This window comes from Dryobates pubescens, chromosome 10 (assembly GCF_014839835.1).
Source record: "Dryobates pubescens isolate bDryPub1 chromosome 10, bDryPub1.pri, whole genome shotgun sequence".
NCBI lineage: Eukaryota > Metazoa > Chordata > Aves > Piciformes > Picidae > Dryobates > Dryobates pubescens.
In genome coordinates this window covers 19,711,046-19,738,924 of record NC_071621.1, presented here as the reverse complement: position 1 = coordinate 19,738,924, position 27,879 = coordinate 19,711,046, and the positions used below count along the sequence as shown (strand labels likewise).

General features: G+C 36.9%; 1 protein-coding gene across 5 annotated transcripts in view; it reads left to right on the top strand.

Annotated features, from left to right (window-relative positions):
- The window catches only part of NBEA (neurobeachin), a 486,697-nt gene that overhangs the window by 224,353 nt on the left and 234,465 nt on the right, over window positions 1-27,879 (top strand). For all 5 annotated transcript variants that reach the window (XM_054164764.1, XM_054164763.1, XM_054164761.1 and 2 more), the window contains 2 exons: window positions 1,017-1,078; window positions 13,637-13,701. In XM_054164764.1, the coding sequence (XP_054020739.1) occupies window positions 1,017-1,078; window positions 13,637-13,701 (127 nt within the window). The remainder of the gene's footprint in view (window positions 1-1,016; window positions 1,079-13,636; window positions 13,702-27,879) is intronic.

Below are 27,879 nucleotides of genomic sequence, written 5' to 3'. Positions count from 1 at the left end.
TTCTTACAGCTTGTTCTGTGTTACTATACAATAAGGATGGGGTTGTTAGCAAAATAGGCACAAAAGGGTATTTATCCACTACCCACAATAAATATATGTGCTATTGTGTAGGAGTGCTTTTGTCTCTAATCGCTGTTTGTAGAAACCTACTTAAAGCACATCAGTTTCCTGTTCAGCTTCCTATTTAGTTCTTACTTACAAGGGTTGTATTTGTGAATTTATTGTTCTTCTAATACAACCAATGTGTGTTAGAAGATGCCCTAAGTCATCATATCATTGTCTGTATGGTTTTAGGTAACAGAAGCTACCATATACAAAATTAACAGAAGTGTAGTTTCCTTCTGGTCTCCTTACAATGCAATTTTTAAATACTTAGGTATTTACAATACTGGAAATTGTATTTGGTATTGATTAATTAAGTGCAAAAAAGAAAAAAGAGTAACAGTAACACTGCATAATTCAATATTTGTTCTAAGCAACACGGCCTACAAATGATGGTTTATAATTTTAACAAAAATAGGATTTCATATTAATGCCTATTTCATTAATTCATTACCAGATGAAAATAACTTCTACCTATTAATATGTGGCCAGCTTATTGTTAAGAATTTACATTATTTAAGATTCAAAGGTTGTTTTCTTATGTTTATTATATATTGAATCGCTTTGGATTACATAGATAGGTATTTATGTAAGTACATATCTGTCTATCTATGTATCTATGTCTGTATCTATTGCTGTCTATCTGGTTATTTATTTATTTACCTAAATAGCGACCAATTCTAAAACATTCTTTCCTGAAGCTGGTATGTATTATTCAAGATGATTCTCTGATGCTTTCTGAACATTTTAATATGTTTGAATTAAGCTCTCAGATGTTTGTGCTTGAAATTTTTTTTCAGTGAATTTGAGTGATTAATACCACTCAGATATTTTATAGAATTGCTGAAACCATCAAGCTGTAATAGCTACATATCACCAACCTTTTCAATTTATTCTTTGACTCTCAATTGCAGGTCTGGTTTGTATGAAGTCAAGTACCTCAGTGGTTGAACTTGTCATGCTGCTTTGTTCACAGGTAAGACATTCTCTGGTTTTAATTGTATTAGTTTATTTGCAAAGAGCTAGATTACTGCCAGACTAAGAATTATATCTTGGTGTTTGTTGCATTCTTCCATTTCAGTATAAGACAATACGAATTAATCTCTTCTGGTAGCCTGTTTATTGTAGAGTGCATTTTTTATATATATGGTCCACAACTTCTCCATATTCACAAGAGTATGCAACTTAATGTTTGCTTTGTTAAAGTGCATGGATGCACATTATGCACATTTTTTTTTGTATGACCTGTTTTTCCAACCAGAACTTATTCAGAAAGATACTGTTGTCAAAGTTTTATGCTGAAATCACTCTATGAATTAGTAATTTTCTTTAAAACCTACTTTGTGGTGGCTTTATTACTTTCGATATACATGACATAACTTACTGGATACTTTATGTAGCTGTCAATATATAAAAAAGCAGAGAAATGTGGCTTAGTCCTCAAGACCTGGCAGAGGTATTTCTGATTTAAAAATGCGGATAATTACAGGGGGGGAGGTGGGGGTACAGAGCAGTACTAGTTTTCTCAGAAATATGAAGCAGTTAACATTTTGAGTAGCTTTCACAAGTGAAATACTCAAAACTAAAATTATTCAAAAGTAAAATAATTCTTCATACTATTTCTGTTGTTTATGTCTCAGTTTTAATTTTATGTTTTTGACAGAGGTGTTATTGGCTAATTTCAGAGAGACAGCCTTCTGTTTCAGGCTAAGAGTAATAGATTATCAACAAACACTTTAGAATTTTGCTCATTTTGTAAAATAAAAATGCGATGACCTTACAGATCCAAATCATTTCAGAAGTTTTTACACTTCTATAAAGACTTATTAGCAGTGTTTCATTTACCAAGTACCCCTACAGATATTTTAGTACCCGTTAAACCAAGTTAGTACATAAAATGCCCATATTAACTTGTTACATTATTACCAAGGAATATTACTCTTTTGGAGCTTTACTTGAACATTCACTGCTGCACATTGAGAGCATGCACCAAGAGTGTACTGAAAACAAATTAGTTTCTAGAGGTAACTGAAAATAAAATCTACATTTGAGGAATCTATCTGAAAATAATCAAGATTCACAACTGATTTTGGAGGAGAGGGTTCCAACTTACCTGCTGTTTGCTAGTCTGTAAGTTGCTCTTCTTCAATCTTGTGTCATAAGGAAATCATTAAATCTTGTTTTCCCTTTTTTTCGCCAACTCTTCCCTTTTTCTTTTTTTTTTTTTTCCCCTTCCTCTTTTAGCCAGGGTGGATATTGGTTAGGGAAAAGAAAAGAAAAATATATCCCTGGCAGGAATCCTCAGTGGGGTTTGAACTTCAAACCTTCTCCAACAGGGCACTTGAAAAATTTGTTACTTAATGGTGAAGTCCTGAGTTTCAAGAAAATTCCAAAAGATCCATTAAGGTGTTTGAGCTCTGCATTCATGCCATGCAACTTTTTTTCCCCCCTTTTTAGCAGCTTTTGAAACATTTTCTTGAGGGAAAGAATAACTTACACTCCTTTCTTCACTAGCCTTTGGTTTTACTGCAGTTCTCAGGAATAAAGTGGAATGTAGCATTAGGGTCTAGCGTCTTCGATGGCCTCATCATCTAATCATAGGTTTAACATTACTCATTTGCTGGCTCCAGGAATTCCTGCCATTAAGGGCCCTAGAGATGAAACTTTGCCTCAAATATTGATTGAAAGGAAGAGAGAGAAATTTAAGCTCTTTCTGCAATGCTTTTTCCTTAGACATCCAAGTAAAGTAATGCAACAAATGCAGCTAAAATCAATTTGTTATTTTTAGTACTGTTGTACATGTTATTCGTTATTTCAAAAATATTTGGCTATTTTAAAAACAAGAGTCAGTTTATACATTAAATACTGTGGAGAACCTAACTATTTAAAATTTTTGAACAGTTATTAATTTTCTTTTGTGTTTCCTTGAGAAATTGCAAGTTTTAAGTGTTCATACCCCATCTGATACTTCAAGGTTGTTTCTCCAACATCGAAATATGGAAGATTTTGTTTCTTGGTGGCCATTTATTACTAAGTACTTCAGAATCTGGTGCTGCAATTGTTGATAGTGATGTTAAATGTTTCTACAGGAACTAGTCAACAGGGGGCTGTAGTGATGCAAATTGCATTCTCCCTTCACCTTCCTAGCTCCAAAAGTACTGCTTTTGCAAACTGCAACTCCACAGAGCACTGTGCTTAATCTTACAGGTGTACTAAACAGGTCTGTAGTTGTAATCATCTGCGGGGGGGGAGGAAAAGACTTTTTCTTTTTTTCGTTAAAGAAAACACAAAGTAAAGTCTGTAAAAGTACTAATAAATAAAATGCCATAATCCTGTGTATAGCTAACAGAAGATGGAATTAGGGTTCTAGGGGATGTTTTCTGCCACAAATTAGGTTGACACATCTCTATAGGAAAAAAAAAAAGAAAAAGAAAAAAAAAAGATAGTGCTCCCTGAGCTTTTCCATGTAATAAATTGAGACATATGAACTAGAAAGACTATTCAAAGTACTGCAGTTTTTCAGTAATCCTGTTGTAACTAGGGCTTTTCTTCCTAACTTGGGTAAATCCTCCATACTCAAATTTAATGACATTTTGCAGATTATGTGGGGAAGTTTGAAATATATGTGGGGAAGTTTGAAATATATCACTCAAAAGATAGATGATGATCTCAAAAGCCTTTGAAAAGTACAATTTTGTTTGCACAGAACAGAGTAACTTTAGAGGTTGAGTAGGAAAAGGAAATGCAAAGTTTGTTTTCCTTTCATTTGCTACAGCAAATTAGATGCTTTTATGCTCTTTATGTTGGAAATTCCATGTTAACAACTACAGATTAGCAAGGATGTCAGAATTTTTTTTCTTATCTGAGCTCCTGAATAAAATCAACATTGCCAGTGGCTCACATCCAAGGTATGGTCTAAATTTACATGAAATATCACATTACAAATGTCTGAAGGTACATGTCATGGATAATTCAGTTCATATGGGCAGCCTTTTAGACTCTGAAGGATATGCAATCAAGCTTTTCCCCCAGTGGAATTCTGAGTTTCTGTGAAAAATATATTTTAAGTTTTAAAGGAACTCCTGTAGAGATAGTGCATCATTTGTTGATTGGGGAAGAAGAAAGAAGTTTTACTCTTTCTATTTTCAAAATCTCTCTTGTACCATAACTTGCTTCCCTGTACTCATTTTATTTTTTCCTAGTATGACCTATTTAACTAGACTGAAATCTAAGTTAATTTGAAGATTTTATTTTCTGTATTTCTTATATAAAACAAAAGCATATGTCTGTGTACTTTGGATATTTAATATTATATTTTTTTTTTTGCTAAATAACTGAAAAACATGCAATGCTTTTCGCTTTCCGTGGAATAGGCATTTTCATTTGGTCTTAGTCTATTTTAACATGAAATGAATGAAGATGTGTTATGTTTGACAAGATCTGTGCTTGATTAGCTGGTCTTTGTTCCCTTAGTGTAGTTGAGCATGTCACAGCTCTGTTGCTGTTGGAGTGGTAAATTTCTTCAATAAACTACGGAATGTGTTTTCTAATGCACTAATTTTTACAGTGTAGTTCCTTACATCAGATAGAGATTTCAATTACTTATTTCTTCTCTGTCCTTTTTTTTTTTTTTTTTTAGCCAAAACACTACAATGGTTTCTAATCAATTGCATATATTTTTCAAATTTTTCTCTTTGGGATACAGCTTCTACAGAAACTGAATGATGTTATCCCAAAGGAGTCTTATCTCCTGCCACTTGTATTTTTCTGTATATTGCCTATTAACAGCGGAAATTGTCTTAAACAGAAAATACTGTCTTAGTATTTAAGACAGTTATTTTAAACAGGCTACTGGCCTGTTTAAAAATATGAGTATTATAATAGACAAACAGTTTCTTTAGTAAAAACATCTAAGTCATTTGTGATTGTAGACTCTCTGACATGTTTCAGGATTTTGTAGTTTTCAGTAGCTCATTCATTCTGTGCTTCCCTGCCCCGTGATCAAAGTTTGACCAAAGTTGTAATTGAGGAGATTCCAAAGGAAGTATCAAAACTATAGTGAAAACAATCCTCTTCTGAATCATTGTGCTGACAAAAAAAGGTTTCTTTTAGGTGCTAGCCCTTAAGTAGTCTTACTAGAAAAACTGTATGAGGAGTGAGGAAAAGGGTATACATAACCAAGAAACAAACTACAAATAAAATTTTCTAGGGGGCTTCTTAAATAAACGATAACACAGAGTTCCTTTTATAATTGAGCTGTAAAAACCACAAGCTATATGAAGAGTATATCTATAACTTTCATAATTAAAGTCCAGTATGTAATTGGTATGTAAACTGAACTTCAACTAAGCCTTTTAAATGTTGGTTGACAGTGTGAGCCTCATAATGCATTGTGTCTGTCCCTATCGTCTTACCTATTAACTTGGAAACTTTGATACTTCATGGGCTGAATCCAGTCTGTCTTTCCATATCACAGGCAGCCATTCAGTACATACTAAATAAATAAAGATCTGTGAAGGATCTTCCCGTATGCAGCACAGCCCAGAAAACACTTTCCAGCAGTTTGACACATGTAGAACATAATGGTTATATACTGCTATATATACGATAGCAGTCCACCTCAAAAGATGTGCCTTGTCAGTGCAAATTCAAGGGAAATTCTCATGGAGCAAATTTGGTAATAGGTTTTCCTTTCAGTATGTAGGAAGATCCATCAACCAGGGACTGGAGATATTTCAGTACCCACTAGCACATCTAAAGTTAAATTCTGCCTCAAAGTATGGGATAACTCTTGGGCTCCTGCCCAGTACAGAAACTGTGCAAAATAAGTTTTTGGGTTTTTTTCTGGTCCCTACAGCTGACCAAAAGAAGCCCAGAAATATGGGATTCATATAATAGAAACACAAAGCATGCTTCTTGATACTAAACATACTCTATTCAAGGCTTTCTAGAAAACTTAAAGTAGGAATTCTCCATCTCTGCTGTTACAGTAGCTTCCTAATGATTCCATCCTCACAGGTATCTGACCAGGCTCCATCTTAAGACAGCTTTATTTCTCTACTATGCTATTTGTATGTCTATTTTACATTTTCATTTTAGGCATTATTAGAAACTTTTTCATTTTCATTACAGCTTTATTTATAATAATTCTGTATCTGTTTACTCTTGTTGCCAGCATCAGATTCAACTTGCACTGTGCTTGTTGGTCCTTATTTATTCCCTCCAAAGGTACTCCTAGAGCTCTCATATTCTTCAATTTTTGTTTCATAATGATAGCTCTTTCTGAGCGACTGTGAGAGCAGTACACTAGCAGAAGTGTTTGCTATTTGTCTTTTTGACACCTACTGAAGACAAGTTAAATAATGACTGCTTCTCCCTTCTAGAGAAAAAGCAACCTGAGACCTAGTCTCTTTATGAAATTAAGTCTGTTAAAACTTTGGTGGTAAAATTAAGGTTGGTTATGCAAAGTCCTGTGGAGCGTTTTTTAATCTTCCTTTCTCCTAATCATGAAACAGTTTGGATGTTTTGCATTTTGCTGTGTTTTCCCACTTGGCCTGTTGGATTATCCACTCTCTCTGCATGTATATCAGTGCAACTAGGAGACAATGCTGCATACCATATAACTGCAAAAGTCTGAACTGAATTAAAATTTGATGTAGAATGTAAGGACACACAGAAACACACATACAGAAACTTACTGTTTCAATAATGCTTTTTTCCAGCATATCATGAAAACATTTATTCTAACAAAGTTGTGGATCTGATATGCTTTTTTCCTGCAGCTTCTTATCTTCTAAACCCACTTTTGTGCCACTGCTGATATTTGAAAGGCTGATTCACAAACACATCTGAAAACTGTTTAGATGTTTGTTTCCTGGTTTAGTGCATTAAGCTAGCTGAGACCCTAGTTCAAAAGCCACAGAGCTTTTTGAATCCCTCAAGAGAGGGATTCAAAACTGCAGATCTGGGAGCACAGAGAAGAGAGAAAATGCCACTCCTGCTTTCATGGTAGCAAGCTGAAATCCAGATCTCTGCATCTAATGAAATCAGAGTCTTAAGTAGCAGTTTCATCTAGCAGCTTAAGCTTCTCTCTGTCCCAAATCAGACTGACCAATGTATTGTAACATCTCCATGCCTAGTTCTGTATTCCTGCTTGCTCCCTTCCACCAATACATGTAATGATGGAAACAATTACATCAAAACAAAAAGTAACTGTGGACAAAATAATTTTTTTTATTAATTGTATCTCTAGAGTGGCAATGAAAGCAAGAGGTCATAGCAGGTGGCAGGGAGGATGGCTGGGGCTCCAGGGAGGAAGGGTTACCTCTGTGGCAGTCAAGAAAAAGGAAATTCTTACATTTGATGGGACAAAAATAAATTAAAGCCAAAACAAATTCCCACAGGTGGCCATACACAGGACAAAGCATTAGAAAGATGTATGAAAAAGTCATGTAGCTCCAAACTGAGGCTTTGTAACTTCACATGGACCACAGGGTCAAGTTTAAGTTCAGTACTTTCTCTAATATTGTCATCCTATTTTTACTATATAAAGGTCTAGCAAGAAAGAAACAACAGTTCTACTTTTCTCTTTAGCAAATGTGGTACAACTTAAATGTGTATTTGTGTTCTGATGTTCATATGGGTTCCTTCACAATCCAGAACATGTTCTATACTCACATAGGTTGTTACATACAATTGCCAACAACAGATGAACTGCAGTACCAGCTACAGGGGAGGAAGAAAACTTTTGAATTTGTATTTTTGCTCTAGCTATTAATAAATACAGTTTTGAGGGTTTTCACTATACATATATATAATGGTGACAATGTGAGGAGTAGTTTTCTGTGCATCAGGAGTCTTCTCTTTAGTGCTGCTTTTTGGAAGACTTCAAATCAGGTATCCACCTCTAACATCAAAGTTGAGTAATAAGTGGATTGGCTTTCAGGATTAATAGCCATACATGGCAACACATGTTGTTTACAATAATTGTTGTGTCTCTTAAACGAAAAACTCTGGCGGTGCATGTATCTTCCATCTTCAGTCTGTATTGGAAGATAGTTATTGTTGCTTAGATAATGTCAATGGTTTTTGTGGGGTGTCTCTTCTTCTAAGATCCCAATGAAATGTTCCTCTGGGAATATTTGACTTCATTTGCAACATAAATTGGGCAATTGCCACAAGTGATATGAAGGGCAGTATTTCCAAGAAAGTGAAAATGAACATACTACAACAAGTCAACAAAATAGAGGGGGAAAAATAGGCTTTAGTCATGTGAAAGTGAAATCTAACGCTTCAGACTAAATTTGCTGCATTGTTAAAGTCATATTCACATAGCATAATAGAAGTTTCACATTCTTTTCCGTTCTGTGATTTGGCAAGAAGCCTGGTGTATTCAAATGCTTGCAGATTTGCCATCCAGGAAGATGTCATCAGTCATTCTCCAACTTCCTTATTGTGGGAAATAGTTGCTTTTAAAATGAATGATCAGTCATAAAATCTTAAAACTAATCTCAAAGTTACTTGAAAAATGAGGCCAATGTGATGGTTTGGCCCTGGCTGGTGGCCAGATGCTCACCAAAGCTGCTCTATCAGTCCCCTTCTTAGATGGACAGGACAGAGGGAAAATACAAGCAAAGGCCCATGAGTTAAGATAGAAGCAATTGAATAGGGTGAAAAGCAAAAGCAAAGGCTATGCACAGAATCAAAAGCAAATAAATATATTTTCTCTACTTCCATTCAGCAGATGATGTTCTGTCGCTCCTAGGAAGCAGGGCTTGCTCCAGAGGACAGATGCCATCAACAAACATCCCCACACTTCATTCTTTCACTTAGCTTTTGCATCTGAGCTGACAACATATGGCATGGAATACCCCTTTGGTCAGTTTGGGTCAACTGGCCCGGCTGTGTCCACTACCAAGATCTTGCCCATCCCTCACCATACTGTTGAGGTGGAAATGTTGAAAAAGCACAGCCTTGGTGCTGTGCAAGCATTGCTCAGCAGTAGCAAAAACACTGGTGCGCTATCAACACCTACCTACCTCACTGCAAAGCACAGCACTATGAAAGATGGTCTGGGGACAATTAACTTCAGCTCAGCCAAACCAAATACAGCCAAAAATTACATTTTGTTTCTCAACCAACAGCAGTATGTATGTGAATGTGAGGGAAGGGTAAAGGCAGTAAAACTGGACTTCTTAAATCTGATTCTCATTTCAAACACTAATGGAAGATTTTAAGATTTCAATATCTTTTGATCAGTTCTTCTACAAATGGTAAGGGCAGTCCTATGATCTTAAAAACTGTGTAATCTTCTCAAAACGTTATAAGTATTCTGCTCAAAATTTTATAAGGCCACATCTTCGTTTTTCTGGTTTTTCCTACTTATAATGGACATGGTTTACTGCCATTACAGAACACTTCCTGTGATTTTTTTTCCTCTTAAGTGAAGCAAGTTGTTGGTGATTTTAGAAGGTAATTAACTTCACAATATGGAGTTCAAACCCAAGCTAAATTGCATGCATGTTGTGATTTGCAAGGGCATTTTTATAACATTTCTTATTCCTTCCCCTGATAGAAGGTAGCACCTGTTCATCTCAGTCCAAGACTTTTCTCCATACATATTCAAGGGTCTGGAAAGAAGAGATTCCATATAATAGAATTTCATCTGGCTCAGTTCTTATTATGAAAATACCATGATTGAAGAACTAAGGTATTAACTGAGTTGTTAATATCTTAGACTAAAAACTTCAATAAATGTTCAATATGACAGAAACAGACAAACAAAGAAAAACCCCTGAGATTAGTTTAAAACATGGAGAACAGAGAATTCCAAAGATACAATTGGTCATGACAGTGGCACCTGTATTGGAAAGGGAATAGTGGGGCAATAGCTACGCCAAGTATCTGTCCATTCAGTAACTGCAGTTGGCTGAGAAACTTGCAATTTGTGACACAATTTTAGACTTCCTTGCACGAAGTGGAAAGGATAAAAGCTGTCCTGTAAATTATGAAAACTCTGAGAATCACTATTCCTCCTTCTTTTTTTAAATGTTTTGTCATATTTATTATTTGCTTTTTAATATTATCACAGGGTATTATCACATGTCTTCTTAAAGACATTTTTGAAGCATCATGAATTAAAAAATATATATAGAAAACAAGAATTGATTTTGAAAGCATAATATTCCTAGCATGCCAAGCCTAGTTGTTCCTGTTTGTTCCTTAGCTGCTACTATTTTAAATTATTTAAAGAAATTAATATTTTTAATTATTTAAAGAAATATAACTAGAGAACTACACTCTAAATCTAAGAATATCAGAGATTAAGATGATGTCCCCTGTGACTTGAAAGAAAAAATAAATAAAAGAAAATAAAAACACCCCCCAAAATGCAAGTAATATCTGTAGTGTGTTGTGGTTCATTATTTAGAATTTTTAATCTTTTATTCTCATCCTTGTTTCATTCATCTCCTGTCCTCCTTTTCATGGACAGTTTCATAACCGGATTCAGTCTGAACCTTCTGTCAGGAAACGTGTACTGATGGGTTTTGGATGCAGTGATGCTTTTCAGTCAGTGACAGAATAGAGGAGGATGACAAATAAGGTTGGGGCAGCAGACAGCAATTGCCAATATCCTAATGATTTAGACATTTTTGATGTCTTTTGATTGAAGTTTGCATAAGATATTTAGCATGTGGCCCTACTGACAGGAATTGAACGGAATGTCTGAAGTTGCAATATTTAATTTGTTTTGACAAGAATAAAGCTAAAAATGAAATTTGATATCTTCATTCTGGTTTTAGTACAAAGAAGTGATATGCCAAAATTCTTGAACACTGTGTTAGTCTCTAAATGTGCCTCTCTCTCCAAGTGTTCTGTGACCTGCCTTGTTCTGAGCGTTGCGCTACTTGCAGCAGTAGTCATCTCCCCTGCCCTTTCAAGCAGGAGTGCCAAGGGAGGAAACATCAATACATTCCTCTTCTGCAGAAGAAATTCTCTGGGATATGATTTTGTTCAAGTCTCCATTACTTCAGCATGCCATCAGCATTTTTGAGCCACAGAAAAGTCTCCTCAGCTGTGGTTTTAAGACTCGGAAGATTCAGGATATGAACTACACCAAAGCTGCCTAAGATGCAGTGTACTCACTTACCTGCTAATAGCCAAGTGTCTGCAATATTTTTCTGTTTGCCTATAGCATAAAATTTCCAATCACCATCACTGCATCCATTATATTTGGTGTTTATCTTTCTGCTTCATGTTTCTTGCGGTTGAGAGAAAATGTCCATTCTTTGAGCATCTTAATCTATTTCTTAAATTACATGCAGTAATCTGGACAGCTATTGCAAAGGCAGTTGTCATGCTGGCATTTCTAAGTATTTTGGTTTATTGTTTGGTCTTTTAAAATGAAACTGCCTCTTCACAAGTACAGTTCACTTCTCAGCATCCTAAATGTGTTATTTTTAAACTAAAAAACTGAGAGGAAATTGTAGTAATAATAATTATTTCCTTATTTGTGGATTAATGAAGGGTTAGGAGTTCGTAGTGAGGTTTGTAGTGTCATGTTTGTCGTGAAGCAATGCATGAGTCATTAGTCCTGGTTTCTTTATGGTCCTGCATCATCACAGTTTCCACTGGATTTTGGCAGGTTTCACACAATTTTATCATTAATAATTACTTTGGATAAATTGGTGGGATTTTCCATTCATGGAGACATAAGATGAGATTTGTTTGCTTCCACATAGCTATCTAATAATTCATCAGGTACTTTACTATATCTCACCTAAAATCCAGTTAGCCATTTTGGATGTCCTGCAGTATCTGAGACATTTGCATTGAGCAGGAAGATCTGACAAAAGACTTTCTCTTACAGACAGAGGTAGAAATTCTGTCTCTCTTTAAAAAAATTAATTAGCATGCTTTCTTGTACTTATATTAGGGAGCCTTTTTTTAATATATTTTTTTTAATTTCTTCTTTTCTCTTTTTGACTTCTTTCCTGAAATGTAGCCACAGCAGTGCTGCTTTCTTGCCTACAGCAGTGGTGCAGAAAAGTATCTCAAAAGAAAGTGCTAATAGAGGTTTTTACAATGTACAGTAAAAGGCTCTAATTAGAACTTATAATAATGCTCTGCCTCAAATACTCTCTCTAACCCATACTATTGTTTCTTGAAATGTCACTAGGTGTCTGTGTTCAGCTAATTGGATCCTTTCCTTCTTAGTTTTTGAAAGTGACTTGGTACACTACCAAGGTGATTTAATTGCTTCCAAAAATTAGATAATTAGGCTTGCTTCAGTTACTAGATTTGAAAAATATCAAAATAGGCAGCACTGAAGAAAGGACTTGTTAGAGTGGTTTTCTAGCCTACAAACTAGAGGCTTGAGTGCTGATACTCCATCTTCCCCAATCAGGACACACCTGGCTCAGTAGTGACTAAGGGTGTGTTTGTCCATTGGCTATTTTAATAGCTTGTTTCTTATAAAACCAATAATTAGTGCAAGATTATTGTTGTTAGGGGTTTTAAGATGCCTGACTTGGTTAAATCTGTGAATTTTCACAGAATCAGTAAGAAGAGCCTTGTTGATTAGTAATTAGTTTTCACAGGTATTCTTTGAGAAACTTTATCTGTGGAAAGCTATCTTTCCCACCCACACCACACACCCCACCCCCACCCTCACCCCCCCCATCAGGAAATAAGCATTGGGATTTTCTGCTTGAACTTTTAGTCCTGGGAAAAAAAAATGAAATGTAAACCATAATAGTTCTGTAACTGTAACTCTTTCTACCTTTTTCTGTTTATAACATGGAGTCTTAGACTAGAAGTGTATCTCTGAACCATAATCCAGCTAAGGTATTTTGATTTTTTTTTTTCCTGTGTGATGAAAAAGAAAATAATCTTTACTTGACAAAGAGATAATTCAACTTTTTTTTTCATGTTGCGTATCAGAAGTGTGATGGTGTGATGGAGGCAGAAAAACAGTTTATTGTGTATTGAGAATTTTCTCTGTGACTTAGTGATATATGAGGTAAAAGTTGTTATCTTTTAATCTCTGTTAGGTGGTTTAATTCTCTGTTGAAAATTTATCTTGGAAAACCATGTTAATAGCAAAGGAATTATGAAGCTCAGTTTGTTATCAGTGACTGGTTTTGTTTTCAGTCATAATGGGGAAGAAACAAGGATTGAATGTGAAGAAACTATTGCTGCCATAGTTTGTTGCACTAAGTTCGTTGGGCAACTGTATAAATGGGAGAAACAAGATGTATTTGCATATTCTTTATATAAAGAAACTAAAGCTTGCTTAAGGGTGAAATAACAATCACGACCATCTGAAATTAATTACAGAATTAATTACAGTTTTAAAAGGACCAAGTCATTCTTCTTTTAACAAAAAAATCAAAAATAAATTAAAAAGAGGCATTGCATCAAGAAGTTCAGCCTTCAGCATAGATTCAAGCTCCTTAGGAATTCATCAGGGGCAACTTCAGAAATGTGGTTTGAAATCCTTGGGTTTTGATCATGTTATATTTTGTCTTCTTAGGAATGGCAAAATTCTATTCAGAAGAATGCAGGACTTGCATTTATTGAGCTCATCAATGAAGGAAGGTAATTAATTTTAAAGCTTTTGAACAAGTAGTCATTTTGCATTTATTCCATTGGGTGATAATACTTTCTCACCATCTGTTCCAGAAAGATTGTGAAAAGGCCATTTTAATTAAGAGATTTATTGTATAGATACCTTATATAGTAAATATTTAATGTGGAAATGGGTAAATTCTGAAGATTTTGTTTATTGACAGAAGGAAATAGAGCTCCCATGAACTGTGTATAGGTTTGAGTTTATTTGAGAATTGAACCACCATTTTCCAGAGCAGCAAGGGTGTTTTACTCAGACAGTCTAGGGAGCCCAATCTGTAAACCCATCTGCTGCTCCATCTGTTTTAGGAGCACAGCATTCCTTGTACAAATGCACTTCTCTATACTACCATTTCATGAGGAATTATTTTATCTAGAATTTCTGGTCCAATTTGAGTCCAATAAAATGCACAAGACTGTTGAGATGCTTTATTATGAATCCTGAAGTCATTTTAATGCTGTATCTATCTTCTGTTCTGTGCAGTGTTTGTCAGTACTTCCAGCCAGCAAGCTGAGCAGCAAAGAGAGACTCTTTGGCCTTCCTGATAGTGGAATGCCAAAGGCAAGAGGAGCCACTTGTGTGTGACTCATATTGGCCAGTACATTAAATCTGTTTGAATCCAGAGATGTCTTGATAATTGCAGCTGAAAAACAAAATAATAAAAACACCAAAACAAAATGCACACTCCTTAAAAAAAATAAACAGAAAACCAACAAACATCCAAAAAACAGCAATACGCCTGTGGAAGAGATACTGTTGATTTATTTGTGGTTTCTTGGGTTTCATCAACAGTATGTCATCAAATTTTCTCTTTATTGTAGGATGTTTTTTGTCTAACTGATATATCAGTAGTTAAATCATGTATTCAATTAAAATGAAGTTTAGAAAACACGAGAGTGCAGGAATATAGTATCTGGAAATCAAGAGCATTTTGTTTGGTAAAAATTCTTTTAGATTCCCTGTGAACACTGCAGTACAGCAGTCAGAAATGTAGTCTTTTCATTGGAAATTCTTCTTGCTGTGAAGTGGCAGTATGAGTTTACACCAGAGAAGGGCTCTCTTGACTGGGTCATGTACTGCTCATTATACAGTAAATAGTGCATAGTGTAATAGACTAATTATAGGAAGATGATGTTCTTGGATAGGAATATGCAATCCCATTTTGACCTTCTTTATTTTCTTGGCCAGGCTATTGAGTTCAGATATTACTTGCATGCTCACTATCGATAAAATGCTCATTCCAAACAAATGCTACATCTACATATTTTTAGCAGTCAGGTAATAAGATATGAGTTGAACCTCCACTCCCCTCTAACAATAGCTTTTCGAAACAAAGTAGTACTTAAGAACTGCTGCTTAAAGCCAGTCAAAGGAATGTTTAGTCCAACTACCCTTGACGCATGTTCCTACATACACTTTTGTCAGAAAGATGTTTTAGAACAAGTGTGTGTGAATTTCCTTTGCAATCAGCTCATTTGTTTTTAATTTACCCTTTTGGGTATAAAGATAACAATCCTTTAACTGGAAATTGTTATAAATATTTATTCTGCTTAATAGCTAAAATTGTGAATGCAATTCATCAATCATAGCTAGAGAATGCAATTGTGCAGTTGTCAACAATTAACAGGACATAAACAGTTGATGAATGTGCAGCTGAATTAAAGTGCTCCCTAGGATAACCTGAAATTATAAACAGGATCATTTAAAGGAATCTAACAAAGGATCTTTATAATTAAAACAAAGCAGGGTTAATGGGATGTAAAATTGCATATAATCGCTGTGCAATAATGATTGAATTTTAAATTATTAAAAGCAAAATGAAGACTAAGAATATTTTGAAGGACTTTCTGGGTAAGATTTTTTGAGAGACCTGGGTAATAAATCAACAGCTTTGAGAAAACTTTTTGTTTTGAACATGAGGGAAAATGTTTAAATGTAATGTGGAGGCTCTTCAATTAGATGTCTGTTTTAACATATGGATGCAATAAGGAGATTTCTGTCTGAGTAGCTTTTTTTGTTTCTGATTGAAATCATTCAAGTGTTTTATTGATCTTTAACTTGATTAGAAATATTCTGAAATAAAATATTTTGGTTTAGTTGTAGTTAAAAAAATAAATCTATTCTTGACACTTTATTCAATTGCATTTTCAATCACATGATTTACTGTATTAATTTCATTTTTTTTTTTCTCACTTTAGATAATGTTTGGTTAGGAAGGTCTGAAGCACATATTTGTAGAATTCAGCTTACAAACATTCCAATAGAGTTTTCTAAATATAGGAACTGTTATAACAGTTTTTTTCACATAGCAAGAGTATTTGAATACAGATTTAAATTAATACTTCCAAGGAAAACATGTGCAAAGATACTGAAGTTGGAAATGTAGAACACCACTCTGTAATAAACCTGAAACTTCATGGTGTTTAAGAAGTCTCATGCTAAGAATTTGTGATGTTGAAGGTAACATACATGTCAAGAGCTTCACTGGTAGCAGCTTAGTTGGAATTTCAAATTTGCATTAGTTTATATATATAAGTAGGCTTCTTAATTTAAAAGCTGGATGCATCTGCAATGTTGGCTGTAAAAGATGACATGAAAAGAGCACTCTAGGCGTGGTGTAGGACATGTTTAAACACACGTTTAAGTTGTGTTATGATAGATGAGGTCCGAAAAAAAAGCGTGCAGGGTCACAAGAACCAGAGATAGGAGCATCCCCCCTCAAGTAAATATGTATACTAATATGTACATTTTGGGAAACCAGAAGTAGAAATGACTCCACATGTAGCCACAAAACAGTAACATCACTGGAATGAACGAGATTTGGTGGGACAGCCTGCATTGCATGACAGAAATGCTGTGATGGGCAGATACAAGTTCCTTGAGAAAGACAGGCAGAAAAAGCAAGTAGAAAATGTTGCCTTTTCTGGAAGGAGCAGCTCAGATGTGTGGAGATTGTTTAAACATGTAAAGAAAGTTTTCAGGAAGGCCAGAGCTCAACTGGAAATGAGAATTGGAAGAGATATCAAGGGCAACAAGAACTTCTGCTGCATCATTAGTAGTAGAAGTTTGACCAAGGAAAATGTGGCCTGTTGCTTAATGGGTTGGATGATTTAGTGATGGATAAGACTGAGATGTTCAATGACTTACTTGCCTCAGTCTCCACCAAAGTTTCTCAAGCCCCTGTCTTTAATGAAAGGGTTCAAAGAGGATGCTGGCAGGTTTTGTACACTGTGTCCCACAATATTCATGTATCAGAGTTAGAATGCAACGTCTGAATGCATGGACAACTGACTACACAGAAAACTGGTTCCAAGGCTTGTGGTTAATTTTTTTTATAGCCTACTTTGACACCTTTGACAAGTGGAGTATCTCAGGGGTCTATCCTGCCTAAGAGATGGATGTTACAGATCATTATCTATTAGTTTTTCAGAATTTGATTATTATTCTCACCTTCCATTTCCTTCCCTCTTAATGTTTTCACAATACTCGCCTCATTAGAGAGATGACCTTGTACTTTAAAACAATTTCCTTTATTTTTTACAGAATTTCCTCATTTCAAATAGCAAGAGTAACCTGACCATAATATAAATTTGAGGAAACATGAGACCATATTTCATCTCAGATTTTAAATTGCAAGTTTTGCTTCTATAATTTCATCTTTGTGCTTATGTCTGCTTTCTGCCTTTAGCCATGAAAAACATACTTTTGCATATCCAGATACCTGGACCTCCAAAAATACTTAAACTTCACAGGAGGCCTTTTCCTGTTAAACTTTGTTTTGTTGAGAAGCTTCACTAATTTTCTGGAAAGAGTAGTAGAATGTTTAAATAGACTGGAAAATTGTGTTTGTTTAAATGTAGATGAATTACTGATTAAGTCCTGAAAGGAGGCTAATAAAGACTTACATTCTTTCCATGTTACCTCAACTAGGATTGTTGGGTAACTGCAGCAAATTGTTCTTTGGACATCCTCTGTTGGAGTTTGGCAGATCTGATAAGTTTGGTTTGTGTTAAATGAGCTCACAGTCATTATTCACTGTCTCAAATATTTAAATGCTCAGGCCCTGTGTTAAAAGGTATATCTGTGGTGCCATTTGCCATATTTGATTTATGATGTCAATTTGCAGTTGGGTCCCCAGACACTGCTTGAGGAACTCATTTAGAAGTAGGGTCCAAGAAGGGAGGAGGAAGGACACTCTTCCTTGTTTCTATCTTGACAATGATCTTGATCTCAGGAACTTTGAGGTTAGAATGGGGAGTTCACCTGAATCATCCAGAAATGCAAGATACTTGGCCTTCAGACATCATGAATATTTTGCATCTGAGAGCAAAGTGTTTCAGTCTGGGGAAGCAGTAGCACTCACATACAGTATATAAATGGGCCCTATGTTCTGCTGGCAGGAACAAAGGACCCAATATGTAGGCTTGACCTTCATCATAGGGAAGCCTGTAGTCTTCCTGGAGCCCAAATCAGGGGTATTACTAGAGAACTCCCCAACATGGTGTGGTCAGCAGACTGTTATCCATTACTGATCTTCCAGACAGGTGAGAAAGAAGCTACATCCTGTAGTGTGAGGGGAATGAAAAGAGATTTTGAGGCTTTAGGATGGGTGGTGAACAAGTCTGGGGCATAAGTTATTTACTCTTCCCTACTTCCAGTACCCAGCCATGATATGGAAAGGAGTAGAAGCATCCAGTCCATAAGTACCTGGCTCTGACACTGATGCTACAGGCAGGGTTTTGGGTTCTTTGATTTTATAGGACACCAGGACCAATGGTAGTATGTGGGGAAGGCTTATCTCACAGGGGGGAAAGGATTCTAGGACAAGAACTAGCAGGACTCATTCACAGAGCTTTAAACTAGAATCAAAGGGGTTATGATCTGGTGTCAATTACAGAGATGTGGTGGGACAGCTCACGTGACTGGAATGTGGTCACAGATGGCTGTGTCTTTTTCAGGGAAGACAGGTCAACAAAGCAAGGTGGTGGCATTGCTCCTCATGTAAAGGAGCAGCTAGAATGTGTTGAGTTCTGTCCAGGGGCAGATGGGGGCTGAGTTGAGAGTTTGTAGGTGTGAATTAAGGGGCAGGCTAGCGTGACCATTACTGTTGTGGGTGTTCATTACAGACCACCTGATCAGGACGAGGAAGTTGCTGAGGCCTTCTACAGGCAGCTGACAGCAGCCTCGCAATCACAGGTCCTAGTTCTCATGGAGGATTTTAGCTATCCAGGTATTTGCTGGAAGACCTACTCAGCCAGCCAGCCACAGTCCAGGAGGCTCCTCCAGTGCACTGATGATAACTTCTTGATGCAAATGGTGGATGAGCCAACTAGTAGAGGAGTGCTACTGGACCTGTTATTCACTAAGAAGGAAGGTCTGGTTGAAGCAGTGAAGCCTTGGCTGCAGCAATCATGAGATGGTGGAGTTCAGGATCTTATGTGGTAGGAACAGAATACCAAGCAGGATCACAATCTTGGACTTCAGCAGGGCTAACTTTGGCCTTTTCAAGCAATTGATAGGAGAAATCTCGTGGGACAGGGTACTAGGAGGCAAAGGGACCTATGATATTTGTTTAATATTCAAGGACCACTTCTTCCAAGCTCAAGATCAGAGCATTCCGACAAGCAGAAAACTGAGAAAGGGGGACAGGAGACCCATATGGTTAAGTAGGGAACTGCTGAGCAAAGTCAAGTGGAAGAAGAGAATCTACAGATCATGGAAGAAGGAGTGTATAAGAAGAGGGAGGAGTATAAGACTGTTGTCAGAGGATGTAGGGAGACAACTAGGAAAGCTAAGGCCTCCTTGGAATTCAACCTTGGAAGGGAGGTCAAGGACAACAGAAAGGGCTTCTTCAATTACATTGCAGGAAAAACGAACACTGGAGGCAATGTAGGCCATCGCTGAATGAGGTGGGTGCCCTGGTGTCAGAGGGTACAAAGAAGACTTTGTTACTTAATGACATCTTTGTCTCCATCTATACTGCTGGATGGACTCAGGAGCTCCAGAACTCTGAGGCCCCAGAGGAAGACATGACAAAGGAGTAGTTTTCCTTGGTTGGTGAGGACTGGGTTGATGAGGGCTGGGTTAAGGCACAGTTAAGTAATCTGGACATCCATGGGTCCTGATGGGGTGCACCCATGGGTGCTGAGGGAGCTGGAGGAGGTCATCACCAGACCTCATCATCTTCGGTAAGTCATGGCAGACAGGAGAGGTGCCTGGGGACTGGAGGAAGGCAAACATCATTCCAGTCTTCATAAGGGTAAGAAGGAGGACCCAGGTAACGACAGAGTGGTCAGCTTCGCCTCCATCCCCAGAAAGGTTATGGAGCATCTAGTCCTTAGGCATATCAGGGACTAGGGGGTCATTAGGAGCAGTCAGCATGGTTTTGCCGAGGGCAAGTCATGTCTGACCAACCTGATAACCTTTAATGAGGACATAACCAGGTGGATAGATGACAGCAGAGAAGTGGATGTGATTTATCTTGATTTCAGTAAAACATTTGGTACTGTCTCTCACAGCATCCTTGCAGCTAAACTGAGGAAGTGTTGTCTGGATGATTGGGTAGTGAAGTGGATTGTGAAGTGGTTGAAGGAAAGAAGTCAGTTGTGGTCAATGGGACAGCGTCTGGCTGTGGAATCCCTCAGGGGTCAGTAGTGGGACCAGTACTATTCAATATATTTATCAATGACCTGGATAAGGGAACAGAGATCACTGTCAGCAAGTTTGCTGATGTCACAAAACTGGGTGGAGTGGCTGACACACTGGAAGGTTGTGCTGCTATTCATCAAGACTTAGGTTGGAAGAAATTTAATGAAATTCAACAAGGGCAAGTGTAGAGTCTTGCACCTGGGAAAGAACAACCCCATGGATCAGTATAGGTTGGGAACTGACGTGTTGGAGAGCACTGAAGGGGAAAAGGACCTGGGGGTCCTAGTAGATGGAAGGTTGACCATAAGCCAGCAATGTGCTCTTGTGGCCAAGGCCAATGCCATTAGAAGGGTTGTGGTTAGTAGGTCGAGAGAGCTTCTCCTCTCCCTCTACTCTGCCCTGGTAAGGTCGCATCTAGAACGTTTTGTCCATTTCTGGGCCACTCAGTTCAAGAAGGACTGCTTGAAAGAGTCCAGCACAGAGCCACAAAAATTATTAAGGGAGTGGAACATTTCTCTTATGAAGAGAGGCTGAGGGAGCTGGGTGTCTTTAGCTTGAAGGAGACTGAGGGGTGACTTCATTAATGTCTATAAATACATAAAGCATGAGTGCCAAGAGGATGGAGCCAGGCTCGTCTCAGTGATGCCCAATGACAGGACAAGGGGCAGTGGGTGAAAGCTGAGGCATAGGAAATTCCATGTAAACATGAGGGAAATTTTTTTCACTATGAGGGTGATGGAACACAGGAACAGGCTGCCCAGGGGAATTGTGGAGTCTCATTCTCTGGAGACACTCAAAACCTCCCTGGATGCATTCCTGTGTGATCTCATATAGGTGATCCCGCTCTGGCAGCGGGGTTGGACTAGGTGATCTTTCAAAGTCCCTTCCAACCCCTAACATTCTGTGATTCTGTGAAAGGTGATTATTCTATATTTGACAGATGTAACCAAATTCTGTTGCTGTAACTTTTGATTGGAGTAATTCTTTATTAACTATGAGTTGCTGTTTTATGGAAATGTATCTTTAATATAATCTTCCATTGGTAGAAGATTCCTATCATAGATACTTCTATAAAACTGGTCACTGAATGTCTGTATTTCTTCCAGCTGAGGCATGAGGTTGAGCTCCCTGTTAAATGTGGGTTCTTATAATCTCATGTTCTTTACTTTAGCTGTCCTTGCCCTACCTCTAGACTAAGTCAGTTTGTGTTAGACAAAGCATACACTGTTATGGTATCCATCTGCATACTTGTGGGGTCAGTATAGCCGGAGTTTTTAGGTCTTTAGAGGTTTCAATGCATCCTCCCGTCTTCTAGCCTTTCTTGATTCAGTCTTATCTCAAAGGAGAAGCTGAGACTATCTCAGTTGTAACTGCTGGTCTTGGATGTTCACCATTTCAAAAAGACATATTCCTCTTCATTTAGAAAATTCTTATGCAAAGCAGAAAATCTTTACAAGGAGTGAGATAGATTCATTTTAGACAAATCTGAGTTTCACTAAGTCTGTTATAGCTTCTGTGATCGTTCTGAAACATTGAGAGGTACCCTTCACGGTGTTTATCTTGTCTGTGTGCTCCTGTTGTAGTCCAGTAGCTGGTCTTTGCATGCTATGATTTCAACCTTTTTTCTAGTAAATTCTTCATCATTGCCCTTTTGTTGAAATTAGACATTACCTTCTAAAGATTATATGAATTTACTTTCAAAGTATTTACAGCAGTACTGCATCTTGTAGAACTCTTAAAGTTAGACCAGTTTATCTACATTATTAAAGAGACTAAGTGCAACAATATATTTAATTTCTCATGAGTGCCATTAAGAGCAATAATTGTCAAAACAACTGTGTTGGTGAAAAAGTGGCATATTTCCAGGCTGCTTCTTGGAAAAAATAATCTATGGGCATCTGATGAAAGTAAGTCAGAGAAACATCTGTTTCCCTGGACATATGAGTTGGCAGAACTTCAGGAGTGAGTAGAGGATGCAAGACCCTAGCTAAATTATAACAAATGTTCATTCTGTAGTCTGTTTTGAAAAGTGCTGTTTGGGAATGATTTGGGTTTTTCAGTTTATCTCAAATGAAAGAAAGATTGGGTAGCATAAACACAATTGTTTTATCTAGCAGTGTAACAGCTATAAGCTCTCTCTGGGTGAGGTTATTACTAGGAAGAACTGACTACAGGATAGCAAGTTTAGAATAGTTAGTGAGATACAAACTTTCATCCTTCAGTTCTGATAGGTGTACAAATAACCTATCCCAATCCACATCTAAGTGTGCTGAAAACATTTTATGGTTTTTACATGGCTTGAAGACAGTTTGGGTATAGTCTTATCACTGCCTCTATTTCAAAACAATAAAAATGTTCTTTAAAAGCTTTTAAATTCTTCCAGGTTCTGGTGTTTTACCTGAATGACTTCCTGGAATGTGGAACTCCACAATCCAGCCTTTTAAACCTCAGCATCTGAAAAACAGGGGATTCTGACTGATTACATACTTTTTCACATCTTCCTTTAACCTGTAAGCACTTTAGACTTCGCAAGTAATCTTGCTGAGGACAGAATGCAGGAAAGCCAGCCACATGGATTTAAAATGACTTCTTATCTTCTCCTAAACATTTTGAAATAACTCATATTTGTGAACTGCCATGTTCTGTGATGTACTTTTGCCCAGTCTGCAGTCATTTAAGTCATGAGTGATTTCAGACTGCTTTGTTGGTGAATTCCTTAGTGAAAGATTTTTTTTTTATTCAGTCTAAAACCAAATCAAACCCATTTCCTAGTGAGGGACCTTCAACTGTGGTTCATTAATTTGTGGCCATCAATAGAAATCAAGCTTGTCTTGGTAAAGAGAAACCATAAGGTACCAAGTCAGTGTTTAATTTCTACCTTATGCATTAAAACTTGCCACTCAAAAAGGATATAATTTTTGCTGGTCATCAGTTCCTGATTGATATTAGCTGATCTGGGGAAAGACACAGCAGCACACTTGTCTTCAATTCTGGTAGGAGATTCAGTGATGCAACTGAAGAAGTGGACACATAGGATAAAGCCAAACGTTATTTCAGATCGATGTCTTTTTTCTCTTTATATATAATGAATTATGGGGAAATGGTATAAAAAATACAGCAAGCCTGTGGTGACACTTTTCATACAACTCATCAGCCCTTTGGGAGGACTATTTGTCTAGAGATTAATGAGTATGACTAGAAGGTCTGATTGATCACTGTCTTAACATCAATCCATTTACTAGTCTTTTGAGGGTGGTGCTTTCTGAGGCAGGATGAGGATTTACAAGGATGAAGAAGACAGTGGATATAATTCTGTCACAGCTAATGTTCAGTTGTCAGTGATAAGATCTCACTAAAGAACATGTTTACAAAGGACCATAAAAATGGTACTTTTCTCAGATTTCAAATCTTCCCTCTGTTTAGCAAGTACATACGCATTTTGTACCTCAGTCTCCTTCTGATGGTTCATCAAAGATGCACAGAACAGATTTTTTTCCCCACAAAGGGAAAACCTGTGGATGGAAAACACAGTTGAGCAGATGACTGAAATATCAGTCAGGATATATTGAGTGGGTTTCAAATCTGCAGTAATACAAATATTATACATTATAATAAGTTACATAAATACTTTATAATGTAACTATACATGAAGTTAATTTTCTTAGGAGTATATGCTAGAGACTGTTGGTGCATCTTTTCAAAAAGGCTGAGGAGGTAAAAGACCAATCTGTCACTGACATTTTTTTAAGCAAAATTACAGGCTATGGGGCTAAGGAAAAGGAAAACACAAATCTAAAATTGTATCAGAAAAAGTATTTCCATTGAATAAGACAGCATCAATGTTTCTATGTAAGTAGAGATTAAAACTTGTCTAGAATGCTGCTGACAGTTTTGGCCATGCACTTGCAGAAAAGGTAAAATCAGTATATGAAATTAGAAAAACAAACAAACAAAAACCCAACCAACCAACCAAAACCCAACAACAACTAAAAAGAAAAGGCAATCTCTTTTGCTAACTGTTTTGCAACACAAGTCAGAGAGCTGATTTACTTAGCCTAGTAAGACAAGGATAAATGGAATATCAGAAGGTCAGCAGAAAATAGGATTCTGTAAGCCTAAGGGCAAAATTTGCATAAAATGAAACACTAAAGACTGCTGAAGAATACATTTGGATTGGAGAGTAAAAGGGTTTTAACCATCAGAGGACCTTCTGAGGTTGTGCTGTAGGCAAGCAACTCGATCACATTTCCCTTAACTGAAGACACTTTTTGTGAATTAGAGTTCATGAAAATACTAAAGATAGTTTATGAAAGATATTTCCTTGAGCTCTACTTCTAAATCTAAAGATAGCGTATAAAAGAGTTTGTGTGATTTAGCTGTGTGTTGCAGTGAAAGAGTGAATTTGCTGATGGAGATGTCCTTGTTCCTTTCAGTTATTTGCAGTGCAAGGGAGATTTTTTGATGCATTGGCAGCCTTTGATGCCACTTAGTGTGAGATTTTACCTAGTTTGGCATCCTTTCTGAATAATTTATATTTTTTTTTCTATGAGAATTGAAATGATAGTTACAACCATTTTATCTCATGCCAGAAAAATATTATTTTTAAATAGAGGTTTATGTTTCAAAAAGTAACAAGTTTCCTTGAACATAAGCAAGTTGCTTTGCCAAAACCTTTCTAAGGCATTGCTTCCATGACCTTGTAGTAGACCTTGCCTTTTCTTTTAAAGCTGACACATGTAACTGCTTTTAGTTATTATACTTCTGTTTTCTGCTTTACTTTCTTGCACTTGCAAATAAAAACATCCGGGCCAAGGCTTCTGGAGGTATGCAAGATTTCTAAATTATGGCCTTGATTTTAACTGTTTTTCAAAAGTTTGGCTTTCTAGCAAATTATTTTAAGACTAATGTAATTCTTAATGGTCTTCTAGATGCAAAAGCGTAGTCTACCTAGTCTTTGAAGTTTTGTCTTAGGTGCATAGACATACCTAAGGTAAAAGAATCACAGTAACTGTTATTAGCACATATTGATACAATATTATTTAATGATTACATAGTGTTGATAGGCTGCGGTCTCACTTTTGTCCTAATCCAAATGTACTGGCCACCATGCAAACAACTTTTTGTCTTTTTCTTGAATAAATCACAAGCAGTGGTAGAGATGTGAGAGTGTATGAAACAGCTGGCTAGACACAGTTGAAATAATATTGAGATATTCCATAGATAACAAACAATAAAGGAAGAGAGCAGGTGTGTCTGTAGTTTAAGTAGCCTGGACTGGCCTATGCTCATACTGCTTAAGGTTAGCATCTCCTAGAGCAGGATGTCCTCATTCATCCTACATAGCACTTAGTCCAGGTCTTCCCTGAAACCTGTGCAGTTCCTGTTTCACCTTAAGAGTTCATTACAATTTTGTCTGTTTAGTTCAGACTAACTGAATAATGCGAGGACTACCCACTATAATGATGTGTTCTATGTATGCTGGGGTATGGCACGAGAGCACCTGCAGAAATTTCTTGGGTAACATTGGAGAGAGTTCAAGTTGATCCAGACTCATTGATGTACCTTCAGTTAACTGTACCTTGGACCATGCCTGTACATTTGCTGCATGGCAGTTAGAGTGAGCCAAAAAAAAGACTGGCAGCCAAGCTAAGGATTTGAGTGCTGTAGACAGTCAAGCCCCAGTGTTCAGGCATGTTCCCTGGTCACTTCTTATTTGACATCTTGATTTTGGACCCTGAAGACCTGAAGCATTGCCAGGTTATCTGAAATTTGGATCATTTTGCATAATGTGCCATCCAAAAGATACAGCAAGTCTGAAGTTGTTCCCAAATGCATCAATTCTCTCAGTCTTTGGAGTAGAAAGGTCCATTAGAGGGGTGGGAAGTACATCTGGGGTCACCAGCAGTTTCAGCCAGCTGATTTGAATCATCTGCTGCATGTCTTTCAAAGTTTCCATTTTCTGTAAAGCAACCAGAGACTTGTGTTGAGTTCTTTAATATCTTTTCTCTGAGTACTGGCAAGAGATTTGTTTGTAGCTTGTATTAGCATTCTCTGGGAATCCATTTGAAGTCCCTTGTAGGTGGTTTTAGTGCATAAATGGGCACAGAGAATGGGAATGCTTCTTACTACAGACAAATATAACTAAGATGAAGATAGCATGAATTTACCATCGCTCATGAACAGAGGCAGTTTAGTTTTTGTTTTGGTTGTTGGGGTTTTTTTGGAGGGACAAAAACTATGCCCAGCTGTCCCAAATAATAAACCCAGTGGATTGAAGTTAGTCTCAATCTTTTCTCACCAAAATCTTGGTGGCAAGGACTACCTAAGAAACCTATTGATTTCACCTCAAGCCTTTTGGAACTAGAAATCCTGCCTGGCCCACAAATGGCTCAAAGATACTGAATTTGTACTGTGCTTCATTTATTCAGTAGTTTATTCATTCAAAAAGCTACCTACAGCTAGTAGACACTTGAAATCTCAGTGTTTGGTTTTGAAATCCTAGCTAATTTCTTCCAGGTAGTTACTATAAGACAGAAAGGTTCAGGAAGACCTGTGATGCCAAATTTGATTTCAGATGTTAAACACTTCTAGTATTTTCTCATTTTAAAGGAGCTTGTTAAAATCATGAATGTTCACTCCTAATCCATATCTGAGGGAAGCTCTACACTTACATCTTAACAATAGAAATCTGTACACTTCTCAGTAATAAAATACTAAAGTATATCTTCCAGCAGAGTGGATTTTAAAGTGAAGATCAGTTTTAAAGAGTACAATAGAGGCAACATAATGTCTTTCACATGATAGTTTGCCAAAACATTTTTTGCTTTCAAGAGCTTATTAAAAGTATGAATACCCACTGTGAAGCCTTGATCCAAGCTTGTTTGTCTTTATCTCTAAACAGAGGCCCCAGTATTTTTGTCTTCCCATGCCACACACCCATATTAAACAGTAGCTCAGGGTAAGTTATTTCCTTCTTTCAAAAATGGTAGAACACACCAAAGGAGGTGAGAACAGAATTCAGATCTTATAGGTGTAAGGTTTAACAATCATGGTTTTCACCTCTAATAGTCACGACTTCCGTTGCAGTGCTTTAAGGCGCCAGACACTAACCTGAGGGTGAAATGTCTAGAAATGTCACATTCCTAATATAAGAATCTCTGAAATTGTTTCCCTGGTGTTGCAAGAAAGAGAATCCCAGATTGTGTGCCAATCTGACACAAAGAGAAACAGTTCTTCCTGATTCTAAACAGACCTGTCAGGTCTTTGCATCCTGATATAGATTTCCTACATTCTGATAAAAAGACCAGAGTGATTTTTAATAAAGCAGGCAACCTTCAATGTGGACTGCAGGGACAAGAAGGAGTTGCTTCTATTCATCCTGCCCAATAAGATATCAGCAATATTTAAAACCATGTTATTTAAGCTGCAGTTTCATTATACATTTCATGGTATTTGGTGATCTTAATTTAGGTATCTGATTGACATCTTCCATCTCAGTC